This window comes from Amblyraja radiata, chromosome 11, assembly GCF_010909765.2.
Source record: "Amblyraja radiata isolate CabotCenter1 chromosome 11, sAmbRad1.1.pri, whole genome shotgun sequence".
NCBI classification, from domain to species: domain Eukaryota; kingdom Metazoa; phylum Chordata; class Chondrichthyes; order Rajiformes; family Rajidae; genus Amblyraja; species Amblyraja radiata.
Window position 1 is genome coordinate 8,007,689 of NC_045966.1, and position 11,985 is coordinate 8,019,673.

General features: G+C 43.7%; 1 protein-coding gene across 1 annotated transcript in view; it reads left to right on the forward strand.

The window, feature by feature from the left end:
• The window catches only part of LOC116978252 (solute carrier family 22 member 5-like), a 306,466-nt gene extending 295,025 nt beyond the window's left edge, over window positions 1-11,441 (forward strand). The window contains exons 7-10 of the mRNA XM_033029253.1: window positions 1,775-1,989; window positions 6,576-6,758; window positions 9,572-9,707; window positions 11,165-11,441. Coding sequence (XP_032885144.1) covers window positions 1,775-1,989; window positions 6,576-6,758; window positions 9,572-9,707; window positions 11,165-11,240 — 610 coding nt within the window. The 3' untranslated portion in view covers window positions 11,241-11,441. The remainder of the gene's footprint in view (window positions 1-1,774; window positions 1,990-6,575; window positions 6,759-9,571; window positions 9,708-11,164) is intronic.
• The last annotated feature ends 544 nt before the right edge of the window (window positions 11,442-11,985 follow it).

The following is an 11,985-nucleotide window of genomic DNA, read 5'->3' on the forward strand; positions in this document are numbered from 1 at the left end:
GGCGAGTCTGTGAACCGTGAGAGAAACAGGTTGCAAGGGACTCCTCGGTGCAGTACCCTCGACCCCAGGTCCCCGATGTAGAGGGGCAGAATCCATGCATGGAGGGACCCCCATTGTGGGGCTCGAAACTGGTAACTCAAATTTCACTGTACCTTAAATGGTACATGTGACAATAAACTAACCTTGAAACCTTTGAAACTAAACTAAACTAAACTACACTAATCTCTACATATTTTCCACTGACCGGGAAATACAGCATGGAAACAGGACCTTCCGCCCACCAAATCCATGCTGACCACCAATCACCTGTCCACACTAGTTCTGTATTATCCCATTTCACATCCCTACATACTAGGGGCAATATACAGAGGCCAATTAACCTACAAACTATAATCTGTGCGGGGACCTCTGATGTTTGTGATGTATATAAATAACCTGGATATAAACGTAGATGAGTTGGTTAGTAATTTTACCGATGGCACCAAAATTGGAGAAGTTGCAGACTGTGAGGAAGGATGGCAGAGATATAATGGATATAGATTAACTGCACAAATTGGAAGAGAAATGGCAGTTGGAGTGGCACCTGGCCGAGAGACTGCAAGGTGTTGCATTTGTGAGGTGAGAGTAAGGCAAAAGTATACAGTTTAATAGCAAGACCCCTAACAACATTTATATACAGAGGAATCCAGGAGTCCAAGTTTATAGCTCAGTGAAGATGGCAGCACAAGTAGATAGGGTGGTAAAGATGGCGTATGGTGTAGCTTGCCTTCATTGTGAGGGAATTTGAGTACGTCAGGGTCATGATACAGCTCTATAGGACTTTGGTTAGGCCACATTTGGAGCATTGCATACAGTTCTGGTCGCCCCATTGCAGGAAACGAGGAGGCTTTGGAAGGGGTGCAGAGGAGGTTTACCTGAATGCTGCTTAGATTCGAGGGTTTCAGCTAGAGGGAGAGATTGGATAAACTTGAATTGTTTTGTCTGGAATGTTGGCGGTGAAGGGGAGACTAGATGGAAGTATATAAAATTATGAGAGGTATAGAAGGGGTAGATAGTCAGAACCTTTGTTCCAGGATGGAAACGTCCAACACTAGAGGGCGTTGCTACAAGGTGAGATGGAGAAAGGTTAATGGAGATGTGTCAGGTGAGTTTTTTTACACAGAGAGTGGTGGGGGCCTGGAACGCATTGCCAGAGGTGGCGGTGGAGGCAGATACGATAGTGGTGTTTAAGAGGCTTTTAGATAGGCACATGGAAGTGCAGGGACTAAAAGGATATGGATCACCCACAGTAGATGAGATCAGTTTAACTTGGCATCATGTTCAGCACCCGCATTGTGGGCTGAAGGGCCTGTTCCTGTGCTGTACTGTTCGATGTTAAAATAAGGCTGCAAAGGCCACAATGTTCAGGTTCTACAAACGACCTGAAATCAAATGGAAGAAGAAATCTAAGAAATGAGACCGAAGATAGACACAAAGTGCTGAAGTAACTCAGCGGGTCAGACAGCATCTCTGGAGAAAAGGAATAGGTTCTGTGTCAAAACCGTTCTTCAGACTGAGAGTCAGGGGAAGGGAAAACGAGAAATATGGATGGGGATGTAGAGGGATATGAATGAAAGATATGCAAAGAAGTAACAATGACAAAAGGAAACATTGTTGGCTGGGGGCTAGGTGAAAATGAGCACAGACAATGAGATTCTAGAAGCCAACAAAGAGGCTGGGAGAACATTAAAAACAAATGTGTTTTACAAGAAGTATTTTGACTTGTATTTTGCAGGATGATTATAGCAATTGGATACTATGGTCTGTCTCTGAACGTCCCCAATCTTCATGGCAACGACTATCTGAATTGTTTCCTCTTTGGTGCCATTGAGATTCCGAGTTATATCGCATCCTGGCTTCTCCTCCGGAAATGTCCACGCAGGCTCAGCCATGCAGGCATTCTTGCTCTGAGTGGAGGTGTTCTGCTCTTCATGAACCTCATACCATCAAGTAAATTTTACACTGCTTCTGCAGTGATCCTAGTGTGACAATCATGAACAAGCCTTTAGACTTCAGACTACACTTTGCTTTGGAGATACAATGTGGAAACAAGGCCTACGCCCCCCCCCCCCCCCCCCCCCCCGACCTAAAACGTCACCTATCCCTATTCTCCAGAGATTATGCCTGACCTGCTGAGTTACTCCAGCACAATGTGTCTTTTTATGGTCCAGTATTTGTTGCCTTTTTAGTATTAAAGATAGACACAGATTGCAAGAGTAAAGGGCCTGTCCCACTTACATGTCCTTGGCACGCAAATTACGCGACCTTGTCGTCGCGTTTAGGCGCACGGGCATCGTATGGCCGCGCGGGGCCGGTTCCACTGAGAAGTGCGGAGGGGTATGTAGTTGTGCACGACATCGCGTGGGGATCCAAAATTCTTGTAGCGAACAAAATCTTCGCGTGCCAACAGCCTGTCGCGGAACTGACGGCCAAAGTGGGACAGGCCCAAGACCCTGGCGCAACACAACGTCTCACCTCCAACAGCAGCAGAAGCAGGCAAACGATCACCGAACTCGGCCTGGGGCTCACGGCCGTTGCGGTCCGGATCCGCCCCCACTTCTACTCCCGGAGCGGGGCCAAGAAAATTTAAGATGGACGCAAAATGCAGGAGTAACTCAGCGGGACCGGCAGCATCTCTGGAGAGAAGCAATGGGTGACGTTTCGGGTCAAGACCCTTCTTTTCAGACTGAAGAAGAGTCTCGACACGAAACATCATCCATTGGTTCTCTCCAGAGATGCTGCTGGTCCCGCTGAGTTACTCCAGCATTTTGCGTCCATCTTAAAATGACGTCACACGCTCCAGACGGCTGTGTGTACGCATGAAATCGTGCCCGACCTTCGCGGGTCCATCGTGGCTCAACGCGACCACGAGGTCACATAATTTGCATGCCACGGAAACGTAAGTGGGACAGGCCCTTAACTCAGTGGGTCAGGCAGCATATCCGGAGAACATCATATTTCAGTTTTGTTTAGGTTAGTTCAGTTCAGTTTAGTTTAGTTCCGTTTTGACAAACAGGGCAGAAAGGCTCTTTGGCCCATCGAGTCCGTGCTAACCAGCAATCCTCACACATTAACACTATCTTACATTAACACTATTATGGAACAATATACAATTTTACCAAGCCAATTAACCTACAAACCTATATGTCTTTGGAGTGTGGGAGGAAACCGGAGCTGCCACATCACACACTCCATGTACACGTGGAACACAGACTCTTCCACCCCGCAAAAATGGCAGGCGGCTGGCGAGTCTGTGAACCGTGAGAGAAACAGGTTGCAAGTGACTCCTCGATGCAGTACCCTCCATCCCAGGTCCCCGATGTAGAGGGGCAGAATCCATGCATGGAGGGACCCCCATTGGGGGACTCAAAAAGAACTTGGTGGGCTGAAGGGCCTGTTTCGATACTGCATCTCTAAACTGGTAACTCAAATTTCACTGTACCTTAATTGGTGCATGTGACAATAAACTAACCTTGAAACCCTTGAAACTAAACTAAACTACACTAATCTCTACATATTTTCCACTGACTGCGAAATACAGCATGGAAACAGGACCTTCCGCCCACCAAATCCATGCTGACCATCAATCACCTGTTCACACTAGTTCTGTATTATCCAATTTCTCATCCACTCCTTACATACTAGGGGCAATATACAGAGGTTAATTAATCTACAAACTATAATCTGTGCGGGGACCTCTGATGTTTGTGATGTATATAAATAACCTGGATATAAACGTAGATAGGTTGGTGAGTAATTTTACCGATGGCACCAAAATTGGAAAAGTTGCAGACTGTGAGGAAAGATGTCAGAGATATAATGGATATAGATTAACTGCACAAATTGGAAGAGAAATGGCAGTTGGAGTGGCACCTGGCCGAGAGACTGCAAGGTGTTGCATTTGTGAGGTGAGAGTAAGGCAAAAGTATACAGTTAATAGCAAGGAACGCATTGCCAGAGGTGGTGGTGGAGGCAGATACGATAGTGGTGTTTAAGAGGCTTTTAGATAGGCACATGGAAGTGCAGGGAATAAACGGATATGGATCACCCACAGTAGATGAGATCAGTTTAACTTGGCATCATGTTCAGCAAAAACATTGTGGGCTGAAGGACCTGTTCCTGTGCTGTACTGTTCGATGTTAAAATAAGGCTGCAAAGGCCACAATGTTCAGGTTCTACAAACGACCTGAAATCAAATGGAAGAGGAAATCTAAGAAATGAGACCGAAGATAGACACAAAGTGCTGAAGTAACTCAGCGGGTCAGACAGCATCGATGGGGAAAAGGAATAGGTGACGTTCTGTGTCGAGACCGTTCTTCAGACTGAAAGTCAGGGGAAGGGAAAACGAGAAATATAGATGGTGATGTAGAGAGATATGAATGAAAGATATGCAAAGAAGTAACAATGACAAAAGGAAACATTGTTGGCTGGGGGCTAGGTGAAAATGTGCACAGACAATGAGATTCTAGAAGCCAACAAAGAGGCTGGGAGAACATTAAAAACAAATGTGTTTTACAAGAAGTATTTTAACTTGTATTTTGCAGGATGATTATAGCAATTGGATACTATGGTCTGTCTCTGAACGTCCCCAATCTTCATGGCAACGACTATCTGAATTGTTTCCTCTTTGGTGCCATTGAGATTCCGAGTTATATCGCATCCTGGCTTCTCCTCCGGAAATGTCCACGCAGGCTCAGCCATGCAGGCATTCTTGCTCTGAGTGGAGGTGTTCTGCTCTTCATGAACCTCATACCATCAAGTAAGTTTTACACTGCTTCAATGATCCTAATGTGACAATCATGAACAAGCCTTTAGACTTCAGATTTACTTTGGAGATACAGTGTGGAAACAGGGCCTATGCCCCCCCCCCCCCCCCCCCCCCCCCATGGCATGGCATGGACTCGGGAGGTGGGGCGAGTCCATGCCACACAGCAATCATCCTGTACACTAACACTATCTTACACACTAGGGACAATTTACAGTTTTATAAAAGCCTATAAATCTGTACCTTTGGAGTGTGGGAGGAAACCAGAGCACCCGGAGAAAACTCACACGATCACAAGGAGGACTGCCACATCATATCTTTCCTGTATAGATTTATGGACTTAATACCACCTCCACTGCACCAACATGGTGCGGTGTCTGAAGGAGGGTCCTGACCTGAAACGACACCTATCCTTATTCTTCAAATTAGTTACTCCAGCACAATGTGTCTTTTTATGATGCAGTATTTGTTGGCTTTTTAGTATTAAAGATAGACACAGATTGCAAGAGTAACTCAGTGGGTCAGGCAGCATGTCCGGATAACATCATATTTCAGTTTTGTTTAGGTTAGTTCAGTTCAGTTTAGTTTAGTTCCGTTTTGACAAACAGGGACGAAAGGCTCTTTGCCCATCGAGTCCGTGCCGACCAGCAATCCTTGCACATTAACACTATCTTACATTAACACTATTATGGACAAATATACAATTTTACCAAGAAAAATTAACCTACAAACCTATATTTCTTTGGAGTGTGGGAGGAAACTCGAGCTGCCAAAGAAAACTCCACACAGGCCACAGGGAGAATGTACAAACTCCATATAGACAGCACCTATGGCCAGGATTGAATCCGGCTCTCTGGCTCTGTAAAAGCCCTGTCCCACTGTACGAGTTAATTCAAGAGTTCTCCCGAGTTTGCCCTGATTCGAACTCGGAGAATTACGGTAATGGCCGCTCGTAAGTACTCGGGGCTCTCGTGGACATTTTTATCAACATGTTGAAAAATCTTCACGAGCCTTCCCGAGCTTACCGAGTACCTGCCATTAACGTTACGAGCCACTAAGAGACGTCCCCGAGCTCCGATGTACCCGCCACGTACATTCTACGTGCTTCCACGAGTTTGATTTTTGTTTTTTAAACTCGGGAGAGCTCTTGAATGAATTCGTACAGTGGGACAGGGCTTTTCGGCAGCAACTCTCCCACTATGCCTCTGTGCCATTTATCGAAGCAATTAACAGTCTGAGCAACCAAATGAACAAGCTTCATTGAATGGCCAACTATCTCTTACAACAATGTGTCAAAAATCATATCATTTTAAAGGCAGAGAAAAGACACAAAAGTTTCCCAATCGTTACTCTTTGGAGCTAACATGATTGGTGCTAACATGTACATGTAACTGAAACAGACAAGATGTCACCCATCCTAGGTGATTATTAGCGTGCTAGCCGCAGAAACAGATCTACAATCACATATTACACTCGCTCCACACTCTCAAATCTCTACTCCGACAGCAACATTTCTTACATTAACTATGATCTCCTTAATCTCCTCTACATTTTTCCCTTATCATGTAAAGGGAATTGTGTAAATGTAAAATGTAAAAAGGGAATAATACACGGTAAATGGCTCGATTGTAATCAAGTATTGTCTTTCCACTGACAGGCTAGCACACAACAAAAGCTTTTCACTACACCTATTGCCAATAAACTGAACTGGGGAAAACTGAGCTCTGTGCAGACCGATCGCATTAATAGAACTCTTTCTGCTTTTTTCTAGATCTTTCAATACTTTCTACAGTGCTGGTGTTAATTGGAAAAATGGGAAACACATGGGCTTATTCCATGATTTATGTCTACATCTCCGAACTGTATCCAACCCCATTGAGAAACACAGGTGTTGGAGTGTCTTCAATGGGTTCCAGAACTGGCAGCATTATTTCTCCTTACATTGTTTTACTTGGTAAGGCAACAATGACACCTCTTGGTATTTAGTTTTTTTAATATAGAGATATTAGATTTAATACGGAAACAGGCCCTTCGTCCGATCGAATCCGCACCGACCAGTGATCCCCATATACTAACACTATCCTACACTCACTAAAGACAATTTACAATTTTACCGAAGCCAATGAATCCTCAAACCTTTACGTCTTTGAAGTGTGGGAGCAAATCAAAGATTTCAGAGAGAGCCCAAGCAGGTCACGGCGAGAATGTACCAACTCCATACAGATAGCACCCGTGGTCAGGATCTAACTTGGGTCTCTGGCCCTGTATGGCAGCAACTCTACCGCTGCGCCACCATACTACCCTATTCTTGTTGAATATGAGGATTTTTGACACTATCCCGACATAGGTCACAGGTAGATATGGTAGTAAAGAAAGCTGATTTCATGTAACTTCAAGTAACCCTTGCTTTCCCTCTCTCTCTGTCCCTCTCCAACCCTAGTTATCTGACTAGTTTCACTGTCCTTCTGATTTATTTTATTCATTGTATGCCTCCTTGTCCCCTTTCTCTCAGCTAGCAATGAACCATTCTACATTTCCTTATCATTGTTTGCTTTGATCTGTCGTTCTCACATTACCTTTCCATATCTCTGTCTCCCTCTCCCCTGACTCTCAGTCTGAAGAATGGTCTTGACCCGAAAAACATCACCCATTCCTCATCTCCAGAGATGCTGCCAATATCACTGAGTTACTCCAGCATTTTGTGTCTATCTTCGGTGTAAACCAGCATCTGCAGTTCCTTCCTACACATGAAGCTTTTGGTTCATTGGTCTTCTCATCAGTCACGGTACTGAGTATGGAAGCTGGGATGTTATGTTACAGTTGTAAAAGCATTGCGAGGCTGTATTTGAAGTATTGTGTGCAGGTTTGATCACCGTCTTATAGGAAGAATGTTAATAAGCTGGAAACAGTGCAGTGAAGATTTACGAACATGTTGTCAGAACATGAGGGCCTGAGCTATTAGGAAAGGTTGTGCAGGCTAGGACTTTATTCCTTGGAGCACAGGAGGCTGAAGGGTGATCTTATAGACATGTATAGTTATTTGTTTTGTATGCTATGTAATCAAATCAGATACATCATACATACATACATACATACATATATACATACATACATATTACATACAATCAGTTCAAACTTAAGTACAGTACAATAGATAGAGCAAAGGGAAATATACAGTGTGCAAAATATAGTCTTCAGCCTTACAGCTTATCAGTTCCTAATACAAAGTCCAATGTTCTCAATGGGAAACAGGTGAATGGGACAGTAACCTAGCTTATGGAATATATAATTGTTAATGGTGATGTGAGCTGTTGAAACTACTTTAGAGTTGAAACATGCAATGATATTTGGTCGTATCTCAGTACTTCAGTATGTATTAAAGGAAGGGGTGACAGATTGTGAATACATATTCCCACATTATTTGAAATATAGAACAAGAAGAAGGCATTTGATTAATATAATAAAAACAAAACAACCCATATCAGTTTGTTAATGTCCTATCATTTTGCAATAATAAAGTAAGAAAGATTTTGTTTTTAATTCCCAGTATAATTTTCCAATTATTCAGTAACATTGGGTGGTGTTATATTGTGCTCATGGAAATTACTAAGTATCAAATAAATTCTAGTCCAGTGTAGGAGCAAATGGAAAGGCCAAGCGTAGTTGGTGTTCAAAGTAACGGGCGATTTATTAAAACTGGTGCGCACCAGGAGACGAGTCAAGGCTGAACTCCTGAGCACGACTTTGGAACAGCTTCTATATTCTCAGCTGACCAGCTTACACAGAAACTTGGTTAACAGCAAAACTAGGTCCTAATACAGAATGGAGGTTAAAGAAAGACAATGAGGTAACAAACTGGGTCTTGATTACAGAATAAAATGATTATCCGCAAGTCTAACTTAGTTGAGAGTAGATCCAATTGTCTGTTACAACGATGGGTGCATGCTATAACATTTAAGAATAAGGGCAAGCCATTTAGAACGGAGACGAGGAAACACTTTTTCTCACAGAGAGTTGTGAGTCTGTGGAATTCTCTGCCTCAGAGGGCAGTGGAGGCCGGTTCTCTGGATACATTCAAGAGAGAGCTAGATAGGGCTCTTAAAGATAGCGGAGTCAGGGGATATGGGGAGAAGGCTGGAATGGGGTACTGATTGGGGATGATCAGCCATGATCACATTGAATGGCAGTGCTGGCTCGAAGGGCTGAATGGCCTATTCCTGCAACTATTGTCTATTGTATCATCAACAAAGTTCTGGAAACTTGGATTTCATCACTGCTGCATTCCATGTCTCTACTTTTAGGCTTTGTCTGCGGTTCCCTGTCACATTAGCACAATCCACATCCCTATTTACTAGTTATTAGCCCTCAATAATCTTTGCCCTGCAACATACAGTCTCAAGCAGGTGATCAATCGTATATTGTCTGAATCATGTATTGTCTTCATTATGTATTGTCTTAATCATGTATATAGTCTTTCCGCTGACTGGTTAGCACGCAACAAAAGCTTTTCACTGTACTTCGATACACATGACAGTAAACTAAACTCACTCAAAAAATATTTCCCATCTCCTCGCCAAGAAGAGATATCACAGTAACCATATCACGAACAGTGAAATTAGCCCACACCTGAAATTGAAAATGACTTGAATATACATTTTGTGAAATACATTTGATTTCACATTGGTGTCTGTTGGATGAAATATTTTGGCTTTTTATATCAATTTGTTGATTTTCACTTGTAGGTAAATGTATGCTTTCTTTTCGCAGGTAGTTATCAAGAGATCCTGCCGTTTATTGTGATGGGGGTGTTGATGGTGTTCTCAGGAATTGTGGTCTTGTTTCTGCCAGAAACGTTCAATATTCCTCTTCCAGATACAATTGACCAAATGCAAAAAGTTAAATGGTAAGTCACCGTGGTCTTTTTCATTCTCTCCCTTTCTTAAAAGAAACTTCTGCCGTAAATGACAGTAGCTGCAGTGTAGCATATCAAGTTTGTTTATGGGAGGACTGAATTCCAAGTTGACACACTGGACTAGTTCCATTTGCCTGCATTTGCCTCATAGTCCTCAAACCCCTTCCTATCCCATCTGTAATGTATTTCAGTTTTCATCATGCTTTCATCAGTTTTAAATGTTATACAGATGAGGCAGGTACTATCGCAATGTTTAAGAAACATTTGGACAGGTACATGGAAAGTGTGGAAACAGGCTCTACAGCTCAACTTGCCCACATTGACAAAAATGTCCTATCTACATGAGCCACATCAACCTGCATTTGGCCCATATCCCTCTAAATCTGTCCTATCCATGTTCCGAAGACAGACACAAAATCTGGAATAACTCAGTGGGTCAGGCAGCATTCCTGGAGAAAAGGAATAGGTGATGTTTCGGGTCAAACCTTTCTTCAGACTTCTTCAGGCTGTATGACACAATGACTATCTATGATTAAAACTATACAACATAGAAAACATAGAAACCAGATTGTCTCAACATTTGCTTGTTTAACTTTTTTTAGCTATTTGATTGTATAATTCTCTCAAGTAATGCACGGGATGGTTTGTCAAAAACCTGCGTGCAGGGACCCCACATGCCAGCAATCTGTGTCACAACCGCCATGTGGGCGGCCCGGCTCCCGGCTGGAAGGTGCTCCCGTGAGGACGGCCCGGCTCCCGGCTGGAAGGCGCTCCCATGGGAGCGGCCCGGTGCGGGGCTGAGACGCTCCCGTGAGGGCGGCCTGGTGCGGGGCGGAGACGGTGCTCCGGTGGCTGAGGCGGCGTTCTGGCGGCGGCGACCTGAATCCGGGGCTCGGCCGCGGGCCAGTGGATGACATAGTCGGGAGCTCGCGGGTCACAGGTTGAAGCCTGTTTTCCGGAGCTCCCGTGGCAACAACTGTGTCCGCTGAACTGGAGGGCGGCAGCTTCGACCACCCCCGGGCAGCGGAGCTTGAACCGCGGGACTGACTTACCATCGCCCGGTGGGGTATCGCCTCAGCGCAGATGGAGAAGAGGAGGAAAGACACAGCAACCCTAAGACTTTTGCCTCCATCACAGTGAGGAGGTGCTTGGTGAACTCACTGTGGTGGATGTTAATTTGTGTTTATTGTGTGTTGTTTATTATTACATGTATGGCTGCAGGCAATGACATTTCGTTCAGACCGAAAGGTCTGAATGACAAATAAAGGATTCAATTCAATTCAACAATGCATTGTTGCAAACACACAGCCCATGATGATAAACTCTAGCACTGAACTTTGTTGAATTAAAAATAGCTTGACTTGAAATAAATGATACATTTGTGGAGTGTTACAAGAAAACGATTCAGTATGTGTCCATGGTTCATGGCTTATTTTCTTCATATACAGGTGCAAGGGTTCTCACTCTGATTCAACTCAAACCAGAGAAAACAATGTGGTGATTTTAAAAGAGGAAATGCTTTGAGCACAGATCTTCACCAGCAGCCAAGCGACTGAGGAATTCATTGCCGTTTGGGTCAGGCTCCAACTCTTCAGGAGTGGCAACTCCAAAAGTGGCAACTTCTTCTGTTGATCCAGAAAGAAACTGATGCCTGGAGATCACAGTGAAATGATCAGATCTCCTGCATGGAATAGGATTTGAAGTTTCTACCAAAGTTTCACAAAACTAAATTACTTTTCTCCAACATATTGTTCTAAAAAAAGACATGTACTTTTTATGTCTTTCTTTCATCCGATTGCATTATATTCCTTGGATATTTTCCTCTTTGTAGAGCAATTTATTAAATGCTATGAACCAATCCTTGACATCTACCCAGTGTTATGGTTTCCTACAGTCAATGCTTTCTGTAATCAACTCTTGTTTCTGTTTCATTCCTCCTGTTTTTGGTTCAAACTCCTCTCCTGCTTTAAAGTTTGAAACTTAAAGGCATTATATTAGGTGCCTTCTTTCAATTATCCATTTATTGATTGTGGAACTTGTTGGCATTAGATCAAAGAAGTATAGTACTGAAACAGGCCCTTCAGCCTGCAACCTCCATTGCAAACATGATACCAAGTTAAACTAATCTCTTCTGCCTGCACGTGATCCGTAACCCTCCATTAACTGCATATGCATGTGCCTATCTAAAAGCCTCTTAAATGCCACTATCCTCTCTGCCCACACAACTACCCTCAGCAGCGAATAGGAGTCCGACATAGGTGCCTGTCCT